The sequence below is a fragment of the Labrus mixtus genome, chromosome 9 (genome assembly GCF_963584025.1).
Source record: "Labrus mixtus chromosome 9, fLabMix1.1, whole genome shotgun sequence".
Classification (NCBI taxonomy): Eukaryota; Metazoa; Chordata; class Actinopteri; order Labriformes; family Labridae; genus Labrus; species Labrus mixtus.
This window is the reverse complement of record NC_083620.1, coordinates 1,373,106-1,399,291: the sequence shown is the minus strand read 5'-3', so window position 1 is coordinate 1,399,291 and position 26,186 is coordinate 1,373,106. Positions and strand designations below refer to the sequence as shown.

The 26,186-nt window shown below is 39.2% G+C and overlaps 2 protein-coding genes across 5 annotated transcripts in view; one reads left to right on the top strand and one right to left on the bottom strand.

Moving 5' to 3' along the window:
• The window catches only part of LOC132980014 (P2X purinoceptor 5-like), a 103,066-nt gene that overhangs the window by 21,953 nt on the left and 54,927 nt on the right, over window positions 1–26,186 (bottom strand). The window lies entirely within an intron of this gene.
• Window positions 1–26,186, top strand: part of gdpd5b (glycerophosphodiester phosphodiesterase domain containing 5b) — a 46,719-nt gene that overhangs the window by 13,817 nt on the left and 6,716 nt on the right. For all 4 annotated transcript variants that reach the window (XR_009674125.1, XR_009674126.1, XM_061045866.1 and 1 more), the window contains exons 2-10: window positions 1,750–1,921; window positions 15,946–16,049; window positions 18,955–19,048; window positions 19,275–19,334; window positions 19,793–19,891; window positions 20,484–20,577; window positions 22,003–22,148; window positions 23,217–23,299; window positions 25,986–26,136. Coding sequence is in view for 2 of the 4 variants with exons in the window: in XM_061045866.1 (XP_060901849.1) it covers window positions 1,805–1,921; window positions 15,946–16,049; window positions 18,955–19,048; window positions 19,275–19,334; window positions 19,793–19,891; window positions 20,484–20,577; window positions 22,003–22,148; window positions 23,217–23,299; window positions 25,986–26,136 (948 nt within the window). In the remaining 2 variants the exon portion in view is untranslated. The remainder of the gene's footprint in view (window positions 1–1,749; window positions 1,922–15,945; window positions 16,050–18,954; window positions 19,049–19,274; window positions 19,335–19,792; window positions 19,892–20,483; window positions 20,578–22,002; window positions 22,149–23,216; window positions 23,300–25,985; window positions 26,137–26,186) is intronic.

The window sequence follows — 26,186 nt, the reverse complement described above, 5'->3', positions numbered from 1 at the left end:
TATTAAAACAGAAATAAAAATTACAAATGGGGGAAGGAATAATACCTCTAAAATGCAAACGGTCAATGGACTGGACTTTTATGGCGCTTTCTTTCTTTCTTTCTTAAAACTCCTCATGTTTTATTTTCTTGTCATGGATAGACATTTCCATTTTCCACCTCTTGACTGGGCTAGAGCAATATATATTTATATATTTATAACTATTTGACCATCTGTGTGACCAGAGCCTGCCGTTACATAGGCTAATAAATAACTACAGACATGCTATTTCATGTCTTTTTTTGAACATGACAACAGCCTCAAAATCCTGTTATTTCTATCAGAACTATCAGACAAACATACCTGCCCTGCCAGAAGTAAGTATCACTTCCTGATCTGATTTATTTCTCAATCCATCACTCAGCCATGTAGCTACCCATTAAAGATGTTTTCTTGATGATAGGAGCATCAAACTAATTTACATAAAAAAGTACAATTCTGGTTATATTTGAAAATGTTGAGATTTACTGTACATCCTTATTGACTGCAATTGAAGCTTGTGTATTTTGCTTTCCTATTGTTATTGAAGATTTAAAAATTGTTCAGCTTATCTTCAGTGCATCTGTGCTGTCTTCTTTATCTTTAGGCCTGTCACCAACCTTGTCTTGTTGGCAACATCTCTGTATACATGCGTTTTCTGGATTAAGCAGAACACGTCACCTATTTTTATTGAAGGCATAGGGCAGCCTTTGCAAACTGCCTTTCAAGATCCCTGTAGTGCTACAGGGTGATCATTCTCTTTTTTATCTTAGTTTGCCCTACCCAGAGCAGTTTGACTAATAACAGGAAACATTGGCCTGCTGCAGATACTAATGGGCGCATGCCCAGAGCCAGCTGGATCACAGCAGGAAGAGTTAACATGTACAAAGACTCTAAAACATCTCATGTACATATTAGCCATGCTCCCCAAACTGCATGGAAAAGAGGAAAACAAAATGTTTTATTTGTGTCTGCATATAATGTTTGTTTAGTGTCTTTTTGAGATCTATAAAATCACATGTTGTTGCTTAGATACACTTTCAAGAACAGATTGAACCTTTGTGTGTGATTTGCAGTTTTGGTAAGAGACATTAACTTGTCAGAACAGTCAGCACTGCTGTTAAATCATCATTGTTATTACAGCTGATTGCAGAGTCTCGGTGCTGATTCAGCAGCAGCTTAATGGGAGGACTGTTTTAACGAGTAATTGGGGATCGCTTAAACAGCCTGTTTCTTGGTGAGCACAACTGATTTAGACCGATATCACTTAAGTTTTATGTTCTGCTTCTCAGCCATATTGAGAGGGTGTGTTGTCCAATCTAGAAGGGCACTATGCGCATGTTCTTACAGAAATACAGATTTATTATTGTTCTGCACTGTTTTTTTGTGGGCATTTAGGTTTGGGCTATACTGTATAGGTTAAAAATTAAATATTTTTCACACCAAACTAGATTTAAGATTAATCTTTTTTTTTCCTTAATAATATTTAAATGACAAAGAAATGACTATAAACAAGGTTTACTTTTATTTTGATCAATTAAAGTTGGGTTTGGGCTCTGTCTCAAAAGCTTGGTGATTTTTAAGCCAGTACATGCTTTCTATTGAAGCGACAGACATCATGCTCTAAGAAACTATTGGTTCAATGTTTTTTTTTTGGTCTCAACATTTTGTAACCATGTTGTTGGCAACAACAGTAATGCAAAACATGCCTTGTCTTTTATCTTCTAACAGGGTACTTAAGTCAGTGGGATGTTAGAGCGCTGGAAGCAGGACTGACAGAAGGAGCATGGTGAAACACCAACCCCTCCAGGTCTATGAGCGCCAGCTGTGTTTGTCATGTATCACTGGGATCTACGGTTGCCGTTGGAAACGATATCAACGTTCCCATGATGACACCACCAAGGTGAGAGCTGATAGATACCTCTTTTGGGAACTAGTGGTGACCTGAAATTCTTATAACAGCTATGTTTTTTTTGCTTTCTGCGGTAACAGTGTTATTTTTGATATAGCATTAAAAGGGATTGCGCATTTAAACGCATATTCACACACTACGACCCCCCTCAAAGAAGCCCAAGTTGCAATACTCAAATAATCTCTGTGCATCACACCAGAGAAATATGCTTTTCCTAGTCACTGTGTTTAGTTCTCATTAAGTTGTAGCTTCTAACTGAATCTTTGTAGTTCAAAGTTCACTTTATCTCCTGCAAGGTTGTTTAAGTTGGTGTTGAATATGCCACATTTCCTGATATGGCTCTTCCATAATAAAAGCGCTCCAACATCATTGTAACAGGGGAATTTTATTGTGAAGAATTTGTTGGAAATAAAAGGTTTTTATGATTAAATTCACTGAGATTAAGCTGAGCTGCTTTTAGAGGAGATTTTAAATAACACTGAAAGAAGTAACAGTATTTACACCCGATGAGTCACAGCCTGCTTCTTTTAATCATCTTGGACTTGAGACAAGCGAGTCATCAGTTTTAAACACATTCAGCAGGTAGACTTGTTGTAATGAAGATACAAATCCATGCTGTGCTGAGCTAAAGTGATGCCAAGTCAAGCCATTCTAGTACATAGCCCACATGTCTAAGCCAAACAGAAAGAGATGCAGGTGAGCACACCCAGGTAATTGGCCGTTATTTGTTGAAAGGGGAGAACACAAGTTTTCCTGATTGCTCTGCCAAAATCCACTTTCATTATGAACACTAAACTCGCTCTGACACGAGAAGTAGGCGGTGCCGTTTGATCAGTGAGCGTGTGAGACAGCTGGCTCTACTCCGAGTGTCGGAGCTGAACAAGCCGGAGACCGGCCTCAATCTGAGCCGCTGTCAGTCACAAATCACTTCTTCACACTGCTTTTATTTACCTGCACTGTCGTGTGTGCGCTACCATCAGATGTCTGTATTTAAACCGGTGATGACAGTATAGCAAACCTCCATGTTGTTGCAGAACAAAATATCGTTAGAGTATTGATATCGGTTTATTGCCCACTGCTACTGGGAAATACACCAACCAAAGTTCGTACTTCCCACATGCTGTTTTTAGTGATTACAAGACACACATCCTGACATCTTTTAAAGATATGTGACATCAGTGCAGGATACAGTATATATTTATATTAATAGTATCATGGTACTACACATGAGTCATGTCATGTGAGTTCAGCAGCCAATTTGTTAATGCACTGGAACAACATTTGACTGACCTTGTTGAAGCCTTTTACTGTATGTCTGAATATTGAACTTCTACTGCTTTACATCATTTTTGCTTTTTGACGATTATAGAGAACCTTTTCCTTGTGCAAAAAACAAATATAATTGCTCAATTTTGTGATGCATGAAGTTGTCAAAGACAAATTAAAGCAGTAGAAAATGAAGCCTCTAGTGCCACTTTCATTGATGACCTGCGACCTACATTTTTGACAACAATGTATGCATTGGAAAGAAAATAGAATTTCTCATTTCACATCTGGCTGCAGAATTCCTCAGCTACTATTGTAGGTTGTACATAAATGTGCATCTCTTACAGCTCTGAATAACAAGATGGTTGTGTAGGAAGTGGATTATTTTTGGAAGCGCTCTTGTTGCATAAAGCAGTGAGAACCCCCCCCAAAAAAGACTAATCTGTGTTTTGCTCTTAAAGGAATCAAATCTTACACCTCAGGGACTATAGATACACTTCTCTAATATTTAACATTGATTTACAAAGAACACTGTTCTTTAACCAAATAAGCCTTTAATGGCTCACCCCCCCCCCCCCCAAACACACACACACACACACACACACACACACACACACACACACACACACACACACACACACACACACACACACACACTGTTAAATAACCTTGAACTTTCTAGATAGAAGTTAATTTGACATGAGAATGTTCCACTGTTTCAGTTGTCTGTCATCTGCACATTTAATATTCATTTAATTAGCTGTCCTCAAACAGAATGTTTTTTTTATGTGTGTGTCATTAAATTTCATAACATTACTTGTGTGTAGAAGTACATGAAGATTCTTTACAAATGGTATGTATTGCTACCTTTTTAAACAGAAAAAAAAACTGTCAAATTTATTTATTTTTATAGAGCCAATTCATAACACATGGGATCTGGTGACACTGTACAAAAAGCAGGTAAAATACCTTCCTCATAGCTATATTAAAAAGACCAAACGTTAATCCATCATTAGCACAGCACTTTTCAACATTCAGCAAAATAAAGACAAAAAAAACTGATAGGATAATTGTTTAAGTTGATTTTGAATATTTAAAAATGATATTTTAAGCATTATTTTGAATATAACATTCAGACTGACTTTTCCCCAGGGGAAACCTTCCCTATAATGTGTGTGATGAAGTTTTATTGTTATTAACTGTAATACACTGCCTTTTTCTTAATAACCTTTTTCAATAGTTAAACTAATCTTACATGTAACCCGAGAAAATCCTGTGTTATTGTTTTTTGTTTGTTTGAATTTGTATTACTAAATTAATTTTCATTAATTAAATCCAGTGGCATAGCTCCTGATGTTATGTTAGTTACAAACATTACTTACGTTTATGTTTAGGTACTGCAGCCTGGCAGTCTGCATATTGTTTTTTGTTTCTAATTTCTCGACACGAGAAACCGAAATGCTTCCACATGTCTGACTACACTTTTTGCCCAGAAGACCGTTTATATCGTTCCATAGCGTCACAGGTCCACGATGGTATCGAGACCCTTCTGTTTGTTTGATGATACCATTAGTGACTATTACATCCCTACTAACATCACTCAGTTATTATGTATTAGTTTTGGTGCATAGTGCTGGGGGGTAGTGTTGTAGTACTCAAAATCAGTCTTGGTTTCAAGACCGGTCTCGAGACCGCTTTTTGAAGATCCTGGTCTCAGAATCGAAAGCATTTTTACTCAGTCTTGTCTCGGTCTCGGAATGGGCGAACTTCGGATTTTAAATTAAAACCACAACAAATGCTTTGACTGTGATATTTATGGTCTTAGTATTGACTCGGTCTCGGTCAAGTCTTGGTCTCGGTTAGTGTGTGGTCTACTGGGTGGTGCTACAACAAATTCAGTGTTTCCCCTACCATTATATCAGGGGGGCGGCCCACCCCCCAACAGCCCCCCCCCCACCTTGAAGGTCAAGTAAAAACAAAAAAAACAAAACATTTTTTGGGCTTTTTGTGCCTTTATTGTAGAGATAGGATAGTGGATAGAGTTGGAAATCAGGGAAAGAAGTCATGTAAGCATACCTTTTCAATAGAAAAGGACATCTGTCATTAAAAGTAACACATGAACACCAAGATTCCTTCAAGTGTTTGTGTCGGCGTGTCCCCCCACAACGCTGTAAACCTAGGGGAAACACTGAAATTTGATATGTTTGACACTTTAGCCTCCATGTTTTTTCTGGCAGGTTATGCAGACTGATCTGTCATCTTGAACGACTTGCTGGTCATTCATTCCAGTGTAACACAGTACACGTGTTTCTTTGGTGAATATAAAGCTTTGCTGGCCTGTCCTCCTACCATTACAAAGCTAGCATAGCCTGTCTCTTGACTATCACAGCACATACAGGTGGTGAACCACAGGTGGTGCTTTGTTTTGGTTCTGTGCAGGTTGCACCACCGACCCCTTTTTGGAGCGTGAGAACAAAAACACCCGCTTTAGCAGATCCTTTACTTTACGTTAACCATGATGTTTTAAACTGTGGTTAGTAGTGTATTTGGGTTAACTGGTTTGAAATGAAGGTCATTGTCATGCAAGTCTGTAAGACATTGAGAGGTAATGACAGTTGGCTCTTAAAAGCTTATGGTACACATATATATGGTGAAAATGTTATTATAGTGCAGCTCCATAATAAAGGATAATTTTAATACATTTGTACCTGTAGTCTACCACCAGAACACTAACTTGCTGTACTTTTAACTTAAATGAGGAATAACTACCTACATAGGCTCAGCAACTTGTTCCAACCTTTCCCTTTATCTCCTCTACTCTGTATTTAGGAAGGACACAGAGGTTTTGTTGCTGCAACAAACTTAACAAACAAACATACAACACATACCCATGTGTGAACTTGCATGCTCTCAAACACTAGGTTTGATATTTGATTTAGTCCTACATGCCGTACTGTATGCAGGCAGAAACCTAGGACACTTTTACACTGAGCACACACTAAAGCAAATGTACAGCATGTATTAAACCTACATTAGCTATGGGTTACAGTTAGGGTATGGCTAATGAAGACATAAATAACATGAGGAAGAGGAAATTATGATTGATCTTTTCATGTAAAAAGCAGGGCTAAATGGAGATTGATTTTGCCCTCTTGTTCGCAGGAAACTGGACACCTGTGTGTTTCCTGTTGCAAGTGATTGTCTTGCAGGACAACTGATAGGTTAATGCCGAGTCAGCAATCTTTGTTCATGGTGCTTATCCTTTGTTTAGATAGAACGGTGGTGGATGCATTTGTCTTGACCCTATAAGAAACAGGTACATGCACTGTGCAGGCTGCCATCAATTAAATTCACCTGATGTTCCCTACATTGTTTTTTTTCAACACATACTGAGCAAGACAATCAAAGACAGATCAAGACAAGCTGTGCTACCTTCATTGTAAATACACACAAGCCCAGCCTTGGTTTTTTGCTGTCAAGTATAAGTAATGAATCCAGATTTTTTGATGTGCCTTGTATCTCTATCAGCAGAGAGCTGTATTTCCATTCATGCCTTTCATTTGACAAGGTGACGTTACATAAGTCTGAATCTTTAATGATACCAGTAAACAAACTGTAACCAGTCAAGAGCAGCTACATGTAACTGGATCTGAGCGAATCACAGAAGCGTGAGAACTGGGGTTCTCATGTTGAAACAGCTGACGATCATTCATAATCTAGAGTAGATCATCCCATTTCTCTCACTTTTCCCATCTTTGTTTGCTATAATGAGCCGTTCAGGTTGACTGAGTGCCTTAGTGAAGCTGCTTCTGTCTGTATTCAAGGTGCTTTGTAGGAAGACAACCCACGTCAGGCATTGCAAGCTGATCTGGCCTCTCAGTAATAATTGAAAGTATTTCCATTTAGCCAGTCTAAACCATTCAGACACACAAAGGCTTCAAAAATAGAAGCAAAATTGCATTCATTTGTCAGTGACCTTTTAATTTCTGTTGGCCCTGGTCTGTGAAATATTGAACAAATCAGTATACACAGTTTGCCAGAACTTTCAGTAACTGCTCTATAAAGTTACATGAATACGTAGGCCCAACACTAATAATAAAAAAAATGTTGCATGGATGTTAATTGTAAAATTACCCTTTATCTTGCAGCCTCTGATATATAATTTATTTTTATTACCAGTGATTCTTTTAACACTGATTTAAATTATTTTCAATGAGCTTCTTGCCAAATAAATTATTTTCCCTGTGTTTTTTTTTTTTTGTCAGATTGCAAAAACACAAAGCATTAGTCAACTGGTTTTCCCTCCAGCTGAGGGACTGACAGGTTTCAATAAATCAGATTAGATGTGCCTACATTAGGGATGGGCATTTACAATAATCTAAACAATGGAGCACTCACATTAACTTATGAATGAGTACTCACTAAATATATATTTTTCACCAGACCAAAAAAAACATCGGACATGGATTCACTGTTTCTATACTGTGTGACGTGCATCAGTTCTGTGGATCTATAGGACAGACAAATCCCAGTTCTGAATGAAATGACAGCTGATGGTAACATGACTCTGTGGTGAGAGCTGTCCAAAATCGCAGGTCAAACTTATTTTTACAAGCTCAAATGTTGAGATTTTATCATTGAATGTCCCACCATAGGCAAAGAACATAATGGAAATATTAATTAAATAATATTATAAGTTCACTGCACACTTCCAGCTCTTCATGCGGCTCATGTGTAAATCTGACATTGACAGAGAAATGGATTCAGCTGGTCAGTCGGTGCATCTCTACTGCTGAGTTAACATTTCTCTACATAAACACTCAGAAAATGTGTAATACATTGACAGTTTTATAACTGTATTTACTAGTTACACCCTAAAAGGAGATGTGTCTAAAATAAACAGAGGAAATGAAAGTTCAGGAATGTTTTTGTCATAATAATACATTTTCTCGACCACCCTCCTGTGATAACAAAATGTTCTATATTGTGTGTGTGACTCTGGTGGTATAGCTGCTTTCAAAAGAGGCACACACCCTGTGTGAAATGCCACAGACTTATCGGGATATGCTCAGGAATGTGGCAAGAGACTGGTGTTAAATCCTGCAGAGATAGAGACATGTGAGGTTAGATCAGGCATGGGCAAACTACGGCCCGCGGGCCATATACGGCCCGTTGGGCTTTTTAATCCGGCCCGCCGAACTTGTCCAAATTATATTATTATTAAATTAAATTTTATTATAATTAAACCTTGTTCGTTTTCCCCTGTAATGCCCGCGTTTCCCCAATAGATGGCGCACTTCAGAGTGTGGTGTATTATTCCCTTTGCCCTATGAACCCGTATGAGCCCTTCTGTAAAAATGAGCGGATCAAAGAAAAGAAAAGTGGACAGTGAATGCCGAGTGTTTAATACGGAGTGGACAACTAAATATTTTTTCACTGAAGTCCGATCAAAGGCTGTATGCCTGATATGCCAAGAAACTGTCGCAGTTTTCAAAGAGTACAGTATCAGCCGTCACTTTGCAACGAAGCATGCTAACTACGCTAGCAAGCAGTCCCCGCAAGAACGGGCGGCTGCGGCTCAGAGGTTGAAGGCTAATTTACAGACTCAGCAACATTTTTTTCACCAACAAACTGCGATTCAAGAGTCAACTACCAAGGCAAGTTTTTTTTACTGGCATTCAAATTAGCAAAGGCTAGCAAGCCTTTCTCCGAAGGCGAGTTTTTAAAAGAATGCATGATAGAGACAGCAGGTCTCTTGTGTCTGGAGGCCAGTTTGAAAAAATCAGTTCATCACACAGGACTGTGACTCGCTGTGTGGAACTGATTGATGAAGATATAGCCAGAGAATTAAACAAAAAGGCTGAGTCCTTTAAGTTATATTCACTAGAGCTGGATGAAAGTAATGACGTGAAAGACACTGCTCAGCTCCTCATTTTTATCCGAGGGATTAATGACAGTTTTGAGATAACGGAGGAGTTTTTGACCATGGAGTCCCTGAAAGGAAAAACGCGAGGAGAGGACTTGTATAAGCAGGTGTCTGCTGTCATCGAGAGAATGAAGCTACCTTGGAGTAAACTTGCCAATGTCACAACGGATGGATCGCCAAATTTAACTGGAAAACATGTTGGGCTGCTGAAAAGAATCCAGGATAAAGTGAAAGAGGAAAACCCTGACCAGGATGTTATTTTCCTTCACTGCATCATCCATCAGGAATCTCTGTGTAAGTCTGTATTGCAGCTTAATCATGTCGTGAATCCAGTTGTAAAACTTGTTAACTTTATACGAGCAAGGGGACTTCAGCATCGTCAGTTTATTATGTTCCTGGAGGAAACTGATGCGGATCATCAGGACTTACTGTACCACTCTCGTGTCCGCTGGTTAAGTTTGGGCAAAGTGTTTCAACGAGTGTGGGAGCTGAAAGAGGAGATCAGCGCATTTTTGGAGTTAATGGGGAAATCTGACAAATTTCCTGAGCTAAGCGACAAGAACTGGCTTTGTGACTTTGCATTTGCTGTGGACATATTTTCACACATGAATGAGTGTAATTAAATGAATGCATTTGGAAATCAATTTGTACAATGAGCCTTGCATATTCATGCTTTGCTACCTGTTAAAGGCCAAATCCTTTTATAAAAAATTACAAAATTTATATTAGTTCACACAAACACTCCATCCATCTGTTCCTGGCCCGGCCCCTCTGTCAAATTTTAGAACCCATTGTGGCCTGCGAGTCAAAAAGTTTGCCCACCCCTGGGTTAGATTCTTGTGTTCTGAAAGAAGCACGACAAGCGAAACAATAAAGCAGTTTAGTCTTTTTTTTCTGACCCATAAAAACTGCTCTGCTGAAATGAAATAAGTTGTGAGGTTGACTTGCACACAAAGTCATGTTTAAGTTTGTTTCTGACTCGATGTCTTTGTAGTAGATATTATCTCTATCCAGGCCCGGTTCTATGAGGGTGAAAAAGCATGCGTTGCACCCTTTGAGCATTTCACTGTACATGTTGCAACAACAGTTTCTTCATTTAATCTTTGAAAACTCACACAGCCAAACATGCTCTTTTTTTACCAGAGCTCTTCAGTTCCTCAGAATGACAAGTGCAACAATATCCACATTGTTGCACTTGTCATCAACATCCATTATATGTCATTTGGTCTGTTTACTAATGTCCCTGGGGTCAGATTTAAGTACGGACATCTTTGTAGGATTTATTGTACATTTACACAAAAACTTAACAAAACAAAGCTTCCTATTCTTAATCTTCAGTAGGCCTATTTTTTAAATTCTTTTATCCCTTCATAGAACATTGCATATTGTTTCCATCTCAGATCCTAGTTTGGCTTGCAAATCAGATGCAAATAAAAGTAGCCTACATAGTATTGCCATTTGCTTTGTTTAAAAACAAACAAACAGCAAGTTTACATTTTTCTTTTCTTTTGTGTTTGAGTAAGTGACTTACTGTGTTAAAGAAAAGTTGTTGAACAGAGCTTAAAGGTGAAGTAAACTCATTTTTATTTACTCATTTAAACTTTATTTAACCAGGTGGGCCAGGCCTGATGCTGGGGGAATGTTGGCCTGAGGGAACACAAGGCCTAATTTGGATTTTCATAGAAAAGAGGGAACATAAGGATGACCCCTGTTGGTCAAATGCATTGAGATGAAGGAACTTGTTTCGCAGGGAGATCTGGCCAAGACAGTCAGCAGAAAAAAACACACAAAGTTACAAACGGAGACATAAAAGGAGAAAAAGTGCAATTTACGAATACTCAAATTTGCATTAAAAGAGAAACCAGTGTGTTTGAGTCAAAGCTGGGAGATAGTAGTTCCAGCAGTAGAGTTTAAAACATTGACATCCTAAAGAATCTGCCTGCAAGTCTTTCATTTTAGATTTAAAACCATCCGAGCTTTAGGGACAGAGAGAATAAAGAGGTTTAGAGAATACCCTGTACTTTTCTGTGAGATAAAAACATATAGAATGTGTGGGAGCAGACCAAGAATTGCCTTATATGTATCGGTTTACCAGTATGAGCCCACCGGTCTCCAGAGAAGGCTATCCATGCCCGTGAGTACAACTCACAATGGTGAGACAGAGCTTTCCTGTTTCTAATGAACCTCAAGGATGCATGGTATGCTGTATATGTATACGCTGAGCGGAGGCGTGCATGTAGTCTTAAACACCTTGCAGCAACAAGACAAGAAAAATAAAAACCCAGTTTTAGCCTCAGCATATGGTTTAACATTGGGAGTCGACGATCAAAATAATCAGGTATTTGTAAGAATTTACAACCTCTTTGTGCTTTCCTTCAACTGTGACCACCACAGGTACATTTTGTGAGCTGGTCTTTGAGTTGGTAAACAACATACACTTGGTCTTATCTGCATTTAGAACAAGTTTCAGCTCATGCAGTGAATTCTGAACAACAACAAATGCATTTTGCTAATTTTCAACGGGCTGTGCAAGAGATGCAGCACAGCAGTATACAACACTGTGTTTATCCATGCTAGAACCAACTTAAGCAGTCATCTTCACCCCAACAGAAGTACAAATGAACACTGGTTAAAGCTATATAACCCTTACAGAATAATACTAATAGCTTTCATTCTCCTCTAAAAGCCCCCTGGCAGTCTATACACAAAAGCTAAGAAATCAAAATGTAGTTTATGTTATACATCTGTATTTATCTACTATAACTACAGTGGGAAAAGGTACTCCACTCTCCTTAGAGCCATTCACCAGACATTAAGTAATGAGCTGAATTTTAATCATTGTGTCATTTCAGTCTAGCAAGGACGATGTTGGCTGTTATTGCACTGCTGCTCCTTGTCCTACACAGGGGTCGTTCTTAAGAGACATAAAGGGATGCAACTTTATTTCATGCTTTAATTAAAGTCGTTCCACTCTTTCTAAACAAAGGCGTGCGAAGTGTGCTGCTGTTTCTTTCCACACTTCCTTTAGATGTTAAACCACTGGAGCGGTTTGATATTTGCATCATCCTTTTTTCTACAGTTTTTTAGCTCTTTGCAAAATACAAAATTATTTTTTTTCTGTAGTTTATTATTTTTAAATATTTGTTTACAGAATCCACTTGATTTGTATACTATTAAACAACAGAGTTTGTTATATGAGACTTATTCTCCTCTAACCTTTATTTCAAGATTTTTGGCTAAGAGGAAAATTTGTTCACAATTTAAAAAGAATGTAATCTTAACTTTGCACATGTCCTTAATACATTACTCAGGTTAGTGAGAAAGCCAGTCAAATATAAGCTAATTCCAAAGCTGTAAAGCTTTCATGGTATTTTTTGTCCCCTTTGTGCCCTATGATTTCTCTAAGGGATGAGCGAGTAATTAATGAAACAAAGCACAGATGATTGTTAGCATGCACACACACTGCCCTTCAGACACTCGATTCTCACACACTGCAGAGGTTTTAGACATTTCTGATTTCGTCAGTTTGAGGCATGGGTTCAGTTGTGCCTTAACAAAATGTTAGCCATGCAGAATGTGATGTCACTAAGGCAAGCCAAGTCTTGTTAGGGCTCATCAGCTGCTAAGTTATCTTGGCAAACAGGAAGAGAAAAACAGAACTAACAAGGTGCTTAAAGCTTCAGTAAATTAAAATTATAAATCAAAGTCAGAAGACCTACGGTTAAAAAAAAAAAAAAAAAAAATCTCATCAGAACAAAGAGCTGGTAAACTGGTAAACTGGTTGTTACAATATGTACCCTTTTAATTTTCCTTGTGCTGTGTTTAGAGTACTGAGATAGGTCATTTAGATGAAGTTTTTATCCTGTGCAAAGTGGTCATGGAAACAGCAGAGCTGAAAAGATAGACTATTTTGTCGTCATTTTTTCTATATCTGATACTCTGTATTAGTTCACACCAGTACAAAGTAAAAGGTTCTAGATATCCTCATGAACTTCTGATCAGTGTATTAAATTCTATGATTATGGCCTTTTTTTTTTAGTTTTGTCTCAGCTCACATGCTTCATAGTCCACAGAGAAAGAAAGGGTCTGTAATGGAGGGTGGGGGTGGGGATGGTTGTGAACAATGTCCTCTCTCAGGAGCAAGGTTAGATCTCCCAGGTGTTTCCAGATAGTCATTATGGGCCATGGGAACCAAGGTCATTGCTCTGTCATCAATGAGCAGAGGGAGCCTGTCACACAGACAAAGCTGCCTCCCACAGACACCCAGATCAATTATCTCTGCAATTGATTTGCTGTACCCTTTGTAATAATATGTTTTCCTTTGCAGTGGAAGTCAAAATAATCAAGAGAGACACTTACAGGCCCACACTATCAGTTTGTTTTCTCTATTTCTGGAAAGAGTGATTTTATCTCTTAGAGTCTATTTTGTAAAGAAACAGACACCTGCTGCTGGAATGATGTGGTGCCCATAGTATCTGATAGAAAAGCACATTCTTACATAATGAAGGTTTGTATAAAACTTAAACTTCTGAAGCCGTGTCCAAACATGAAAGTGGATTCAATCAGCATTCCCCAGGCTTGTTTGCTTTTTAGTACAACCAATCTATCATGCCACAGAACCATGCCCAGAAATAAAATAACACTTTTTTTGATGCCATCCTGATTTCCTTATTAAGTCTGACCCCGGGTTTCAGCGTTGGCATGCTGGAAAGCTTTTAAAACAAGCTTGAGGTCATGACATTACTTTTAATGTGGATGAGGATTTTGATAGTTTCATGATTCAAAACTTCCATATTAAGCATTTAGTGTGTGTAGCACTCTGGGAATGGGACCAGCTATAAGCAGGTCAGAGAGATTGTCTTACCTGTCTGATCTGCTGGACGAGGGCATAATTACCCTCTTCTTGGTGAACAACAATAGTGCAGTCAAGCTGATGTGCTGAGATTGATGAAGTGTCTTAACTCTACAGTCGACATGACACATGAGGTTAAACTACAAACTAACAAATGATGTCTTCATATGTTGTAATAAAAACATTGCTGAGTATTGGGTTCTGGGAGCTTAAAGACACATCCTCAAGTTACTTGTTTTGCCCAACCACCAGTCTACGTCCCTGAAGATACACTTAACAGTGATGTAAAGCAGAACAAGGGAAAGCCTTTTAAATGGAAAAATCTGGAATCAGTGAATTTTAGCTTCTCAGTTTTGCTAATTCAGTTTAAATTATGACAACTAACTTTTTTGTTTATGAAGATGCTTGCATACATTGGGCCAGGATTAGTGACCTACCCTCCTCACACAAGGAGGTAGGTAAAGGTGCCTTCCTGAGCAGCTTCTTTAAGTTGGTTGTCAGCCCTGTTTGCCTCACTGATGTTAATCACACTAGTTCTACTTCCAGCCTGTATCCAATATTGGTGTTTGCTCATTTCATTACACCTTTGTTTGTCAGCATTTCCACCGTGAGGGACAGAAAATGGACACTTGCAGTATGTGCAAAATGTAACATATTCAGTGTTTCCCCTACCATTATATTACGGGGGAAGGTCAAGTTAATTAAAAAAAAAAAAATCTTCTTTTTTCAAGAAGTCATTTAAGGATACCTTTCCGATTGAACAGGACATCTGTCATTAAAAGTAACGCATGAACACCAAGATTCCTTCAAGTGTTTGTGTCAGCATCCGTCTGCCCGCACCCCTCCCCCAAAGCTGTAAACCTAGGGGAAACACACATATTCATAGCCAGGTATGTTTTATAAGGAAGCTGTAATTCTCCTGGAGCTCTGTAAAAAAACACTTACTTCCTTTTTTAGTATGACAGCTAGCCTAACTGTGATCACGCAGCAGGTCCTGTTAGTATGATAAGCCTGGCCAGCTAGGCAATGTCTGAAACGCTGAGAAAATGATTAACACTTGAAAGACAAATCAGTATTGAACTTAGTATCTGACTCGTGGTGCATTATTGATGTTTTTCTATTAAAATAAGAAGAGCCTTGTCAATGACATTGATTGACATGTATACGGACAGTCATTGCAAGCAAGGTGTATTGTTTTGGTTTTGTTAAAAACCGGGACATATTTGTGTTTTAGAGATATTTGTGGGGACTCGGGACACAGAGCTTAAAAATGGGACGCTCCCGGTCAAATCGGGACGTATGGTCACCCTATTTCTGGTGCATTGGGATTCTTTTGGATAAAGAGCAATTATCTCTCCTTTGTTATGGGTCATAAGGTTCCTCTCTTAAGTCTCACTTAAATTATGGATGAGTTTAAAGGAGGCTTAGAAATATTGAGTTGGGTATTACTATGTATGCATGGATTCATCCCCCTGAGTGTGTTCCTATTTCTTTTATCTGAAGATATAACCAATTTAAGATTTACTCTGGTATGAAAGTGTACGCCAAAGGAGAACAGTAATGAGTCTGCTTTTATTAAAAGTAACTCCTGGATAATGAGCAAAGTGAATTAGGGAATACTCTGTGCAAAGGTCAGCAGTTAGGTTGACACTATGTTCCCAATGAAGGTAATACGAAGATTACTTCTAATGAACTCTTCAACTTCTGGAAAAGTTGTTTTGATTTATAAAAACGTTTTACAATTAAAGCTTCATTTCCAATGACGTTCAATAATATAATCCCCTTTTTCCAAGGCATTTAGAGCTGTCCTGCCTTAACTGTCATATTGGGAAGCAGTGCGTTTGCATCACTACCATTAAATGAATTTAAGCAATCCTTCATGTTGTCCTCTTAGTCAATTCTGTTGAATCCATAAAAATAATGAAATGCTTTTATTCATCCATGTGTGACTGTGTGTGTCTGCGTGCACAGTGGGAGTTGCTGTGGTCCCTCATCCTCCTCTTCACCTTCTCTCTGCTGCTGGTCTGGTTCTACTTCTGGTGGGAGGCACATAACGACTATAATGAGTTCAACTGGTGAGTACACGACTGAGCTGAAGGTTCACTTCAGGTCACACTGTGGCTAAATACAGGTAACCATATTGTTTTGTCTGCAAATAACTTCTATCTATGTCTGTTGTTGTTTATTTCCTGGATCATCAGTTTAATCTGTCCTCTGCCTTAATCCGAACAGATACCACCCAGACATCCGCAGATTATACCATTATGTAACAGAATTGGCTCACCCAATGTTTTTTATTCTGTTAATGGGTCAACCCGTGCAATTTTCATGTGACCACAAGGTTATTTGACAAAAAACAATGGGCTACCAAAAGCTTCATATCAAACGTTTAAATTTATAAATATGTTTTATTTGAATGTTTCAAAACATGATGCCGATTTCTCCAATAACTAGAGCCGAACTGATTAATCAGCCGGCCGATATTAGCTTATCCAGTGGCTATCGGTATCGGCTAATTTTATCGCAGCTTTGCGCAGATATTACAAGATTTATTTTGAGCATCATTGTATTACACTAGCAGTTATCTTTCTGGCTGTTACCAGCAGATTTTGCTATATGGATTAGAACAAGCATTATCACTCTCCAGAGTGTCAGGCGGTGATGCACGTACATGCACAGTTACTTTCCAGTTGAGTGACCATTTTGTCTTCATTACATATCTTTTCCAAAAGTGTTTGATCCACATTTGAGCGATCAACGTGATAAATTTGTATATCTATATCTTTCTGTCTGTACATATTGAACATAGATCTAAGAAAGATAATGGCCGATATATCTGAATCAGATTTATTTTTCCCCCCCAATATTGATTTTGGTGTCGACCCCAAAATTCCATATTGGTCCCAAAAATTCCATATCCGTTGGGCCATACGTACAACTAAAGGAAACCAATTTATTTTTCTATACTAAAGGTGAGACTAAAATTCAGCAACACTTGACTTTCAGAAAATAGAAGAAGAGAAGGAGTTAATAACAAACCATTCAAAACAAAAAGAAAACATTTGAATGTGCAATCTTTTAGTATCCTGCAACCCTGAATGAGACAGCTTTTCCCACATTCTTTCCAAGAGTTTTTTTTGACAACAATGAATTCAATTGTTCTAAATAAATGTGTGGCATGTTTGAGTACATGCTGTTAGACAAAAGGGTTGCACCTCTGTCCCATAATCACATATTTCCCTCCAGCTTTCCCCCCCCTCCCCCTCTCAGTAAACTCTTACATTGACACCATTATAACCTCCTCTCATAGTCCTCTTTTGCCCTCCGCTGTCTCTTCTCACATTCCTTCACAGTATCTAAGTCCCCATTGTATCCTGTCACTCCACTGTTTTCTTATCCCCAAACAGCCAACCCATTCCAATTTCATCAGCAATCTCACCAGTGTTCATTCACCTCTGGAGGTCAGTTTTGGTCAGCAGACATTTGCCTCCCCTTGATAGAACATGTACACATTTCCTGCTTTCCTTCCTGCTTTTTTGGAGGGTTGAGCATATAATCACTGAAAGTGACATATCTGCCCTTGTGCATTCCAGTGATTTAGCAGCAGGGAGTGTTTCAGTCCACCCGCAGTATAAATGTATTCACAAAGGCCTGTTAGCATCTGCTCTAAGTGACCCTGCTGTGGCTCTGTGCCAGCTGAATCACTGATAAGGCTTTGAAAGTAATTAGTGCAATGGGACTGAGCTGTCACATCTAAATACACATGTGCACTTGTTCACTTGTCTTTGCTCCGCAGCTTGACAATGTACCATTTTGTGTGTCAGTGTACATTATGTCTAAATGCAAGTGTTTGCAGGAAAGAACAATTGTGATAAGTGGAGCAGTATGTATCTTTGTTGTTGCCTTACTCTCTTTCTAATGAACGTTAAGTTCCCCATAAAACACGAGGGGAATGGTTTGACCCCAACCTGTTTAATTAACTCATATCTCCCTGTGGCATATTTAAAGTGTCTTGGTCCACTGAGTCAGCTGTCTTTGTTGTATCTGTGTAAGTTTAGTACAAAAAATAAATGCTAATGCTTGAGGGTTCTTGATATGTGCCTGCCTTTAATTCAAAGACTTTAAATAAACACATTTAAGTGTTAACTTAGCATGAATTTGTTTTTGAACTAGCCTTCCTCTTTTCTTCAAGAACTATTTTATAGATTTAAAGTCTTTCTATGTGATTTTTCACACTTAACTGTAATATAAATCAAGTATATCCTCTGAAAATAACTCTGTGAGTCATGACTGTCTACAATGGGTGTAACACCCGAGTCCCACTGTCTGTGATGTTTTCAGAGTTTTCAGAGTCCTATCTTCACTTTGTTTACATCGCCAGGACGGCCGGCTGACTCCTCCCCTCGTGTATAAAAGTTGTTTAATTGAGGGACTAGAGAAAAGAAGAATAACATACTGTACTCACTGCTTAACTGTGTTTCTAGATCACGCTCATTTCAGGTAAATTTACATGCAGTGTGAAGATACGAGCATAATAAAGATCGCTAGCATTAGCATGCTAACACAACAATGCAGCGCGAGTTGTTTTGGTTTCATGCTGGTGCTCAAGGGCGACATCTACTGGATCAAAAAATCACATATAAAGACTTTAATGGTACAAGCTTTTACACTTCCATTAATATCCTATCTTCTTTATTGAGTTTTTTCTTTACCTTTTTTATTGTAGAAGGAGACAGGCAGAATAAAGAGTAGAGAGAGAGTAACCAAAAAATGTAACCAATCTGTGTTGTGGTTAAACCTTGAATGGTGAGATTTGGACACAGCCGTTAATATCCTCCTCAACAATATCGCTGTAAAACTAGTAAGACACCTTTTGGTTTGAACAAAGCTAAAATGTCAGATAATTGCACCGGTAAGTAATTATACAATGCAGGGGAGCTCCCAGCATGTGAAATGTCATTCACTCTTTTGTCCCTGCAGGTTCCTCTACAACCGCTCCGGGGAGTGGAGTGATGGCACTGTTCCCATCCTGGCCACCACCGCTGCTGGCTTCACCTACATTGCATTTTTAATGGTCAGTGCTGCATCAAATATTCTCCATCGAGGTTCTATACATAATGCGATCATTATGTAGTTAATAGTTGTAGTGAGTAGCAGCACATTTTGAATTGTTTGCATGTGTTGACTGATAAAACAAACATTTATGTAGAGATGTTGAGATCTGTGACGAAAGAGACTTGTTCTTCAAAGTGTAACTCTTATGTGTGTGTGTGTCGCTCTTATTTTTATTTTGGTTCCAGGTTTTAGCACTTTGCCACATTGCACTTGGGCAACAGTTGAATTTGCACTGGATCCATAAGGTAACTGTCATTGTCATCTGGTTGCATAATTGTTTGTTTAGCTGGTAAAAATTGTAAGGTAGACAAGGGTGGGAGAGTTTTTCCATTTGTGTCTTTGTTTGTATTGTGTGTGTGTGTTTCTGTTTGTGTATATGTGGAGCTGTTGTTTATACTCTTATGTGAAGGCTTGGTGCCTGCATGTGCGTTCATTCATTGCTGATCAGCTGAACTCATCCTGAACTTACAGTTTGAAATGGTGTTGTCCCAGGAGGATTGTGAAAGGCCATTAAATGACCTGCTCTAAAATGTTATCAACAAACCAAACACAAGGACCGAACTCTCTTAGGGGTGTGAAAGAGCTGGAGGCTATTTGAGGTTATGGTGCGTGAGTGTGTGTGTGTTTGTGATTCTGTGGGTGCGTACATGTGTTAATCCATAGTGACAGTCTCTCTTATATCTGTCCCTCTCTGTTCACACAGATAGGAGTGGCTACTGCTCTGCTCACCACCATCATTGGGGTAATATCTGTCAATCAAACATGGGGTCAAGAGTGGGATGTCATCCCCATTTCCCTACAGGTCAGCAGACTGAAACACAGGAAAGCAACATATCCACTTTTGATGCTTTGCCATCTCTTCTTCTTCTGATTTAGGTTAGGGTTAAGGGTTAGGCCCAAACTGAGCATTATCTTACACAGGGGGTTGGTCTTTTATTTCTAAATACAGACCTAGAGAGGTTCATGATAAACTGTTTTACAGATTGACTCTTTCTTTCTTTCTTTGTGTGAATGTTTTCAGATAACTGTACAACCTTCTGAAACTATTCTCTTTATCAAGCTCCTTTATCAGCATCATGTTTATGCTTGTGTCTTTATTACATGTATTTATTTAGTGATTGTGTTTTTACAAATGATCTGTTAGTAAACTGTTAATCGAAATTATACAAACCTTTAATATATAATGAGGTATGTTTATGATTATAATGTTTTTATTATTAAGTGTCTTGACAAAAGAAAATGTCTTTAATGCCATGCCTCTCTGTCTTTGTTTTTTTTTTTCCCTGCCTGCTACAACTTCTTTCCTAAACCCTGATTTTACTGCCCTGATTCCTTTTTTCTTTTAAATATACCATGCCTTTATGATCTCTACTCTCTCTTATATGTCTGTCCAGGCTACTGGGCCGTTCCTGCACATCGGGGCTCTTGCTGCAGTAACAGCACTGTCTTGGATTGTGGCTGGACAGGTTGCCCGCTCAGAAAAAACAAGTATGTTTACATTTACAACACAGAGTACAACATACCCGTACCTCACCAGTGGTAACCATATGCTACACAGAAACACAAATACAAATAGAGGAAGAGTGGTAAATGATTAACACTATGTTGACAGAGGCCAGGACCTCCACCCAGGGTGTCAGAGATAACATTCCTTCAGGCTCATGTGGTGTTTTCCAGACAGGACACTTTGATTAGTTTTCATTTTGGTGAATAGCAGTTCTTTGTGTTTATTCTAACTCTCTCTTAAGGGTGTATGTAGTATTGCACACGTTTGAATTTAATTTGAGGTCAGTGTCACTTATGCAGTAGTCTTAGTGTAATTGTTAACAAAGTTATTATAAATATAGAAACCTATGGGGTAATCTGTTTTGTTATCCAATCTGCAAAAAGCGCTGGTATATAGAAGAGTCCCTTAACAATAACCAATAAAATCCTGGAGTCTCATTCAAAAATAATCCCTCTCAGGTTGCGGTCACACTGGCCATCCGTACCGTGCCATACTCAAGCTCGATTGGCCCCCCGCTGCACCATTCCTGTGCCGGCCCGTGGTCACACTGCACAGGACTAACCGCGCCTAAGCATGATTACCTCTTACATAAAGTCGTAATACAACACATGCACGCTTTATGTTATTATGAAGCGTGCTCAGTTTACAAACAGGCGGGCTGGAGAGAGAGAGAGAAAAAAAAAGGGACGAGCAGTCGAATCTGCGTCTGTAAATCGGAGAACAACACAGAGAGCATGACAGCTACTTTACTGACTTTGCAGCTTATTTTAAGCCATTTTAATCAGACACAGCCATAAATAAATTGAAAAATAAAATAGACGTGTGGGCCAGTACACTGGTCTGGACTGAAAGAAAATATTACCACCAGGGGAAATAGCAGTACCTATATGTTCCTCTGCTCTGTGTGCATCTATACAAGTCTCCAAAAGTTACCTTGAACAACTTTGTACTGTATGAGATGATGAGATGCCAAAGGGTTATGATTAAGTCTGGTTTTGTGGGCGTTTTTTTGTCCTTAGAGAAAATAAACACAGTAAGACGATGATACAATGTTTTATTTCCCAGATTCACTGCCTTGTTTTTAATAAAGCTGTGCACTCTCTGTGCTCACTGTCTAAGTCATTTCACCCCCATCTGCACCTGTGTGTGTGTGTGTGTGTGTGTGTGTGTGTGTGTGTGTGTGTGTGTGTGTCTGTACACAGTCCCCTGTGTGTAACACGAGTTGTCTACTCATTTCCACTCAGGAGCTGACCTTGAAACTGTAACTTCATTTTTGCACACAGACATGACGTTGGTACCTTCTGTTTTTAAGTTAACTTTAGTAAAGAAAGGCAACTAAGAATGTTTATCAAAAGAGTTTATCTATTTTTTCAGTTTCAGGATCTTATTGTCCTGTCTCCTCTCAGTGTTTCAGGTAGTGGTCATGCTGCTGTATCTCACTGTGTTACTGGGACTCTATGTGGTACCTCTTTACATCACCTCCCCGTGCATAATGGACCGCAACTCCCTCAAACAACGCCCTGATGTCATTGGCCACCAGGGAGCCCCCATGGTGAGTCAGATGACCTCGATCATCCACTCCAAATGTGGTAATATGAAACAAACCCCCTACAAGAAGTTATATTACATATGCTTTAACACTGCACATACGTTTAGCATCTTTATAATGGTTCCAAAGAGTGTCAAACCTCTAAATCTCAGTACTGTAAATGATGTGGAGCCCTTGCAGGTCATGGTTATTTCCTTCCAAAATGAAGGTGAAAGAAGAAAAATTGCCTCCCTCCAGGATATTTGTCTACCTTGTTAAAAAACAGTTTTTCTTTCCCCATCCTTCCCAAGGCTATTCTAGTCTATTTGTGACCCTGTTGTTGTTGTACAACTGAAACTAGTCCACAAGCATAACAAAGTGAAAGCCTGGAGCTCCCTCTGTTTAATATACAGCAGTGACATATTTTCTGCAGGAGTTACAGACTTCTGCATGGCATAGACAAAACAAATGGGAGATTGATTAGAAAGACAAACACATGAAAGACTGCTTTGATCACATTCACTGATGTCTCTTTTATACTCCAAGAGAGAATTAAAAAGCCTGTTTGAGCCTGTTTGTTAAGAATGTATCAAAATGTAACAAAGATGTGATTTATGCAAACCAAAGCACACTTAGCTTTTTATATTTGATTTCTGTTCTTGCATCTACACGTCACCTGCTGAAGGTTTTATGAACTTGGCTTAACACTCATTCAGGGATTGTGCAACACTTGGAAGAAAAAGCGAAGGTGAATACTGATTACTCATCACAGTTACTCATATGTTCCCTAACAACCTGATGTCTATGGTTTCTGTGTAAAGTGACTGATATTCACAGTGGAATCTAAAATTAGGAGTGCCCCTGAGAGGCCAAGAGAAACAAAATCACAGGACTCAACTCAGTTTCCCAGATTGATTGATTCCAGAGTCATTTATATCACGTGGTTCCCAGTCACTGACTCATAGGAGGAAGCTTTTCTAGTTAGTAATGTCTATTGGCTTGGTATTGATTAAAACCAGGTCATGGTGATGATATGCATTCTTTTGTGTTTTTAATTTTTTTGTATTTTCGTGTGTTTCTGTTTGTTCCAAGCTTGCTCCTGAGAACACACTGTGGTCCTTCCAGCGAGCTCTGCAGATGAACGTCACTGGGTTTGAGGCTGATGTCACTATCAGGTACACACACACACACACACACACACACACACACACACACACACACACACTCTCACTTTCACTCTCTCCCTCTCTCTCTCTCTCTCTCGCTCTGTCTCAATCAATACAGCAGAATGACAAAGCCAAAAGACTATTTTTCTCTCTTGTCTGGATTCTTCCTTGCTGTTTGGATTCCTTTTATTGCCTTTTGAAACATTTGTTTACCAAAAACATCTGGAGCAAATGAGCAGTAGTGAAAGCCCACAGTGGACTGAATGTCATTAATCAAATTCATCCATGTTGCTGTTATGCATTCCTTTTTTTATATATAGTCACAAGTGCCTCGGCCCACAGCGCATTGTCTTTTTTCAAAAGTATTTTCTACCTGATTTTCATTTTAACGGCGTTAACGGCACTCCTGTTGTTTAAATAGCTTGTACTTGCATGAAATTTGCTTTTTAAGTACATTTTTAAAACAAACACCCTCCATGAGTGTGTTTGTTTTAAAATGAGGTGTGTAAAGCTGGCTCGCCCTATTTTGAGGACACCAAGATTGACTAAACCATGGACCACCTAAAACCGGGTCTGAAGACTGATATTAAGAGGACACCTTAGAAAGATGGGCACACATTGGCGAGTTCACAGTGCACTTCCACTGAGCCTGTTGCACACACACAGGATGAACACAAATGCCACAGTTTAATATCAGTGCATGCTCATACATTCAGTCTTAAATGTGACAGAAAACTGAGAGACGGAAAGCCTTTGTTTCTGTTTCTTTCCTAGCTCTCCTCGTCCTGTCTAATACACACAGAAATGCATGCTGAAGCACACACACTCAGATGCTCTCATGCAACAGAGAGCTGGATTTATAATATTTCTAATGAGTGCCACACATAATGGAGCACACAGATATGAATACAGACAGCCCAGTGTCTGTTACGCATGCATACATTAGTTACATAGATCCTGTCAGATCCTGATGGTATTTCTGGAGATTTTAATAATTAATAAGGGTATGCTTTTCTGCCTCATGCAGAAATATTCACAGCGTCTTTCTGATCGTTTCTGATGTTGAGGGCATTTTCAATGAAACATAAATTCATTCTGGTGTATTTCATACAGTGTCCTGTGTGTAATCTATGTGTTCAGGGGCAAAATGAAAGGAGAGATACTAAATGAGCCGGTTGGAGTTTGGTCTATTTAAGAATAAAGGCTGAAATCTGCACCGAAAATAACACTGGCGCACCTGGATCTTAATGGGAATGAGTGCTGACACTCTGATTGGTTTGATTTATGTTAACGCCCAAAACACACCTATAAGTATAATCAAGGGAATACGCAGTCAAACTGGGCCTCTAGTATTAAAGAGGACATATTATCCCCCTTCTCCACCTTTTCAAACAGCCCCCTGTGGTCTAAATGAAACATCTGTGCTGTGCTTTGGTCAAAATATAACATGAATCAAGCACCAGAGGAGGTTTGTGACCCTGTATAAACCAGCTCTCTCAGAACGCTCCGTTTTGGTGTGTGTCTCTTTAAATGTAATGACCCCCCCCCCCCCCCCTGAGTTTTCCCCGTAGACAACACTCCTCTGTAGTGAGAATACAAATGGCAGACCTGCGCAAAAATGTTGTTCTAGGCTGGAGGTGGAGTCCATGGGTGGAGACACCAGGGGAGGGGAGGGGATTTTTTTTATACCAGAATCCCACTGTGACATCACAAGGAGAGCACATTTGAAACAGAGCACTTTCCTCTTTGTTGTAAGACTTATGCAGACCACAAATAAAGGACTGGATGGGTTTATTTCACATTTTGTGGGTCAGTAGACACTCAGGTTACCTAAATAGATGTTCAGAAACACTGTAAAAGATGATTTTTCATAAATTGTCCCCTTTAAAAGAAAAAAGTGTAAATATGATTTACACATCAAAAGAGTAAATAAACACATACTTCATATACTTTCTAGCATCACAGGACCGAGCTACAGCAACTGAGAACAAGCTTCAGTGATGCAGCAGCAGATCAGTCTATCAGCAGGCTTTAGATGGAGGCATGATACCTCTAATATAATAATGGGAGCTGACTGAATCACAGAGACACACTTGGAGGAAGAGGGAGGAAGTGAGGGTGCTGGATGGATGGATAGTGAAGTGGCCATGGTTTATGAAGGATAGTGAGAGTACATGTCTACTGATGCATGTACAGTTATAGAGGATGGGTGATGGAGCACCAGGGGGAGAGTTGTTTTTATAGAGCATGGTGCACCTTTCTGGGTTTCAGCCCCCTTTTTTGTAATCTTGTGGATTATATGCTTATTGTCAATCATTCTTACATTAGCGTGCGTGCGTGCATGCGTGTATGTGTGTGTAAGGTTCAATGTGTGGTTGGTGCGAGCCGCTGACAGGTGAGCTTCTGACTGTGCTGAGTAATTAGGCTTGACGACAGCCTGAGCGACAGTGAGACTCCACTTCTTCAACAGACACACGTGTGCACACAACACACACACATTAATTACACCAACAGATATCGTTATATATCTATTGATTATAACCAGTTTTTTAATGACTTTAGTATTCATCATTTAAGTATGTGTACTGATGCCAAGAGCACTCAGTCAGGACTTCAAACATAAGAGTCATAGACTTCCTTTAAATCATTTCATCATGCTGAATCCCCCCCCCCCCACTCGTCTTCTGATCACCAGTGAGGATGGAGTGCCTTTCCTGATGCATGACCACACCCTGCAGAGGACCACAGATGTACAGAAGGTTTTCCCAGACAGAGCAACGATTGATGCTTCCTACTTCAACTGGACGGATCTGCAGCATCTCAATGCAGGACAGTGGTTCCTAAAGGTAGTTCTGGGGTGATGAGATGAAATATTAAACTATTTCAAGCCTCGTGT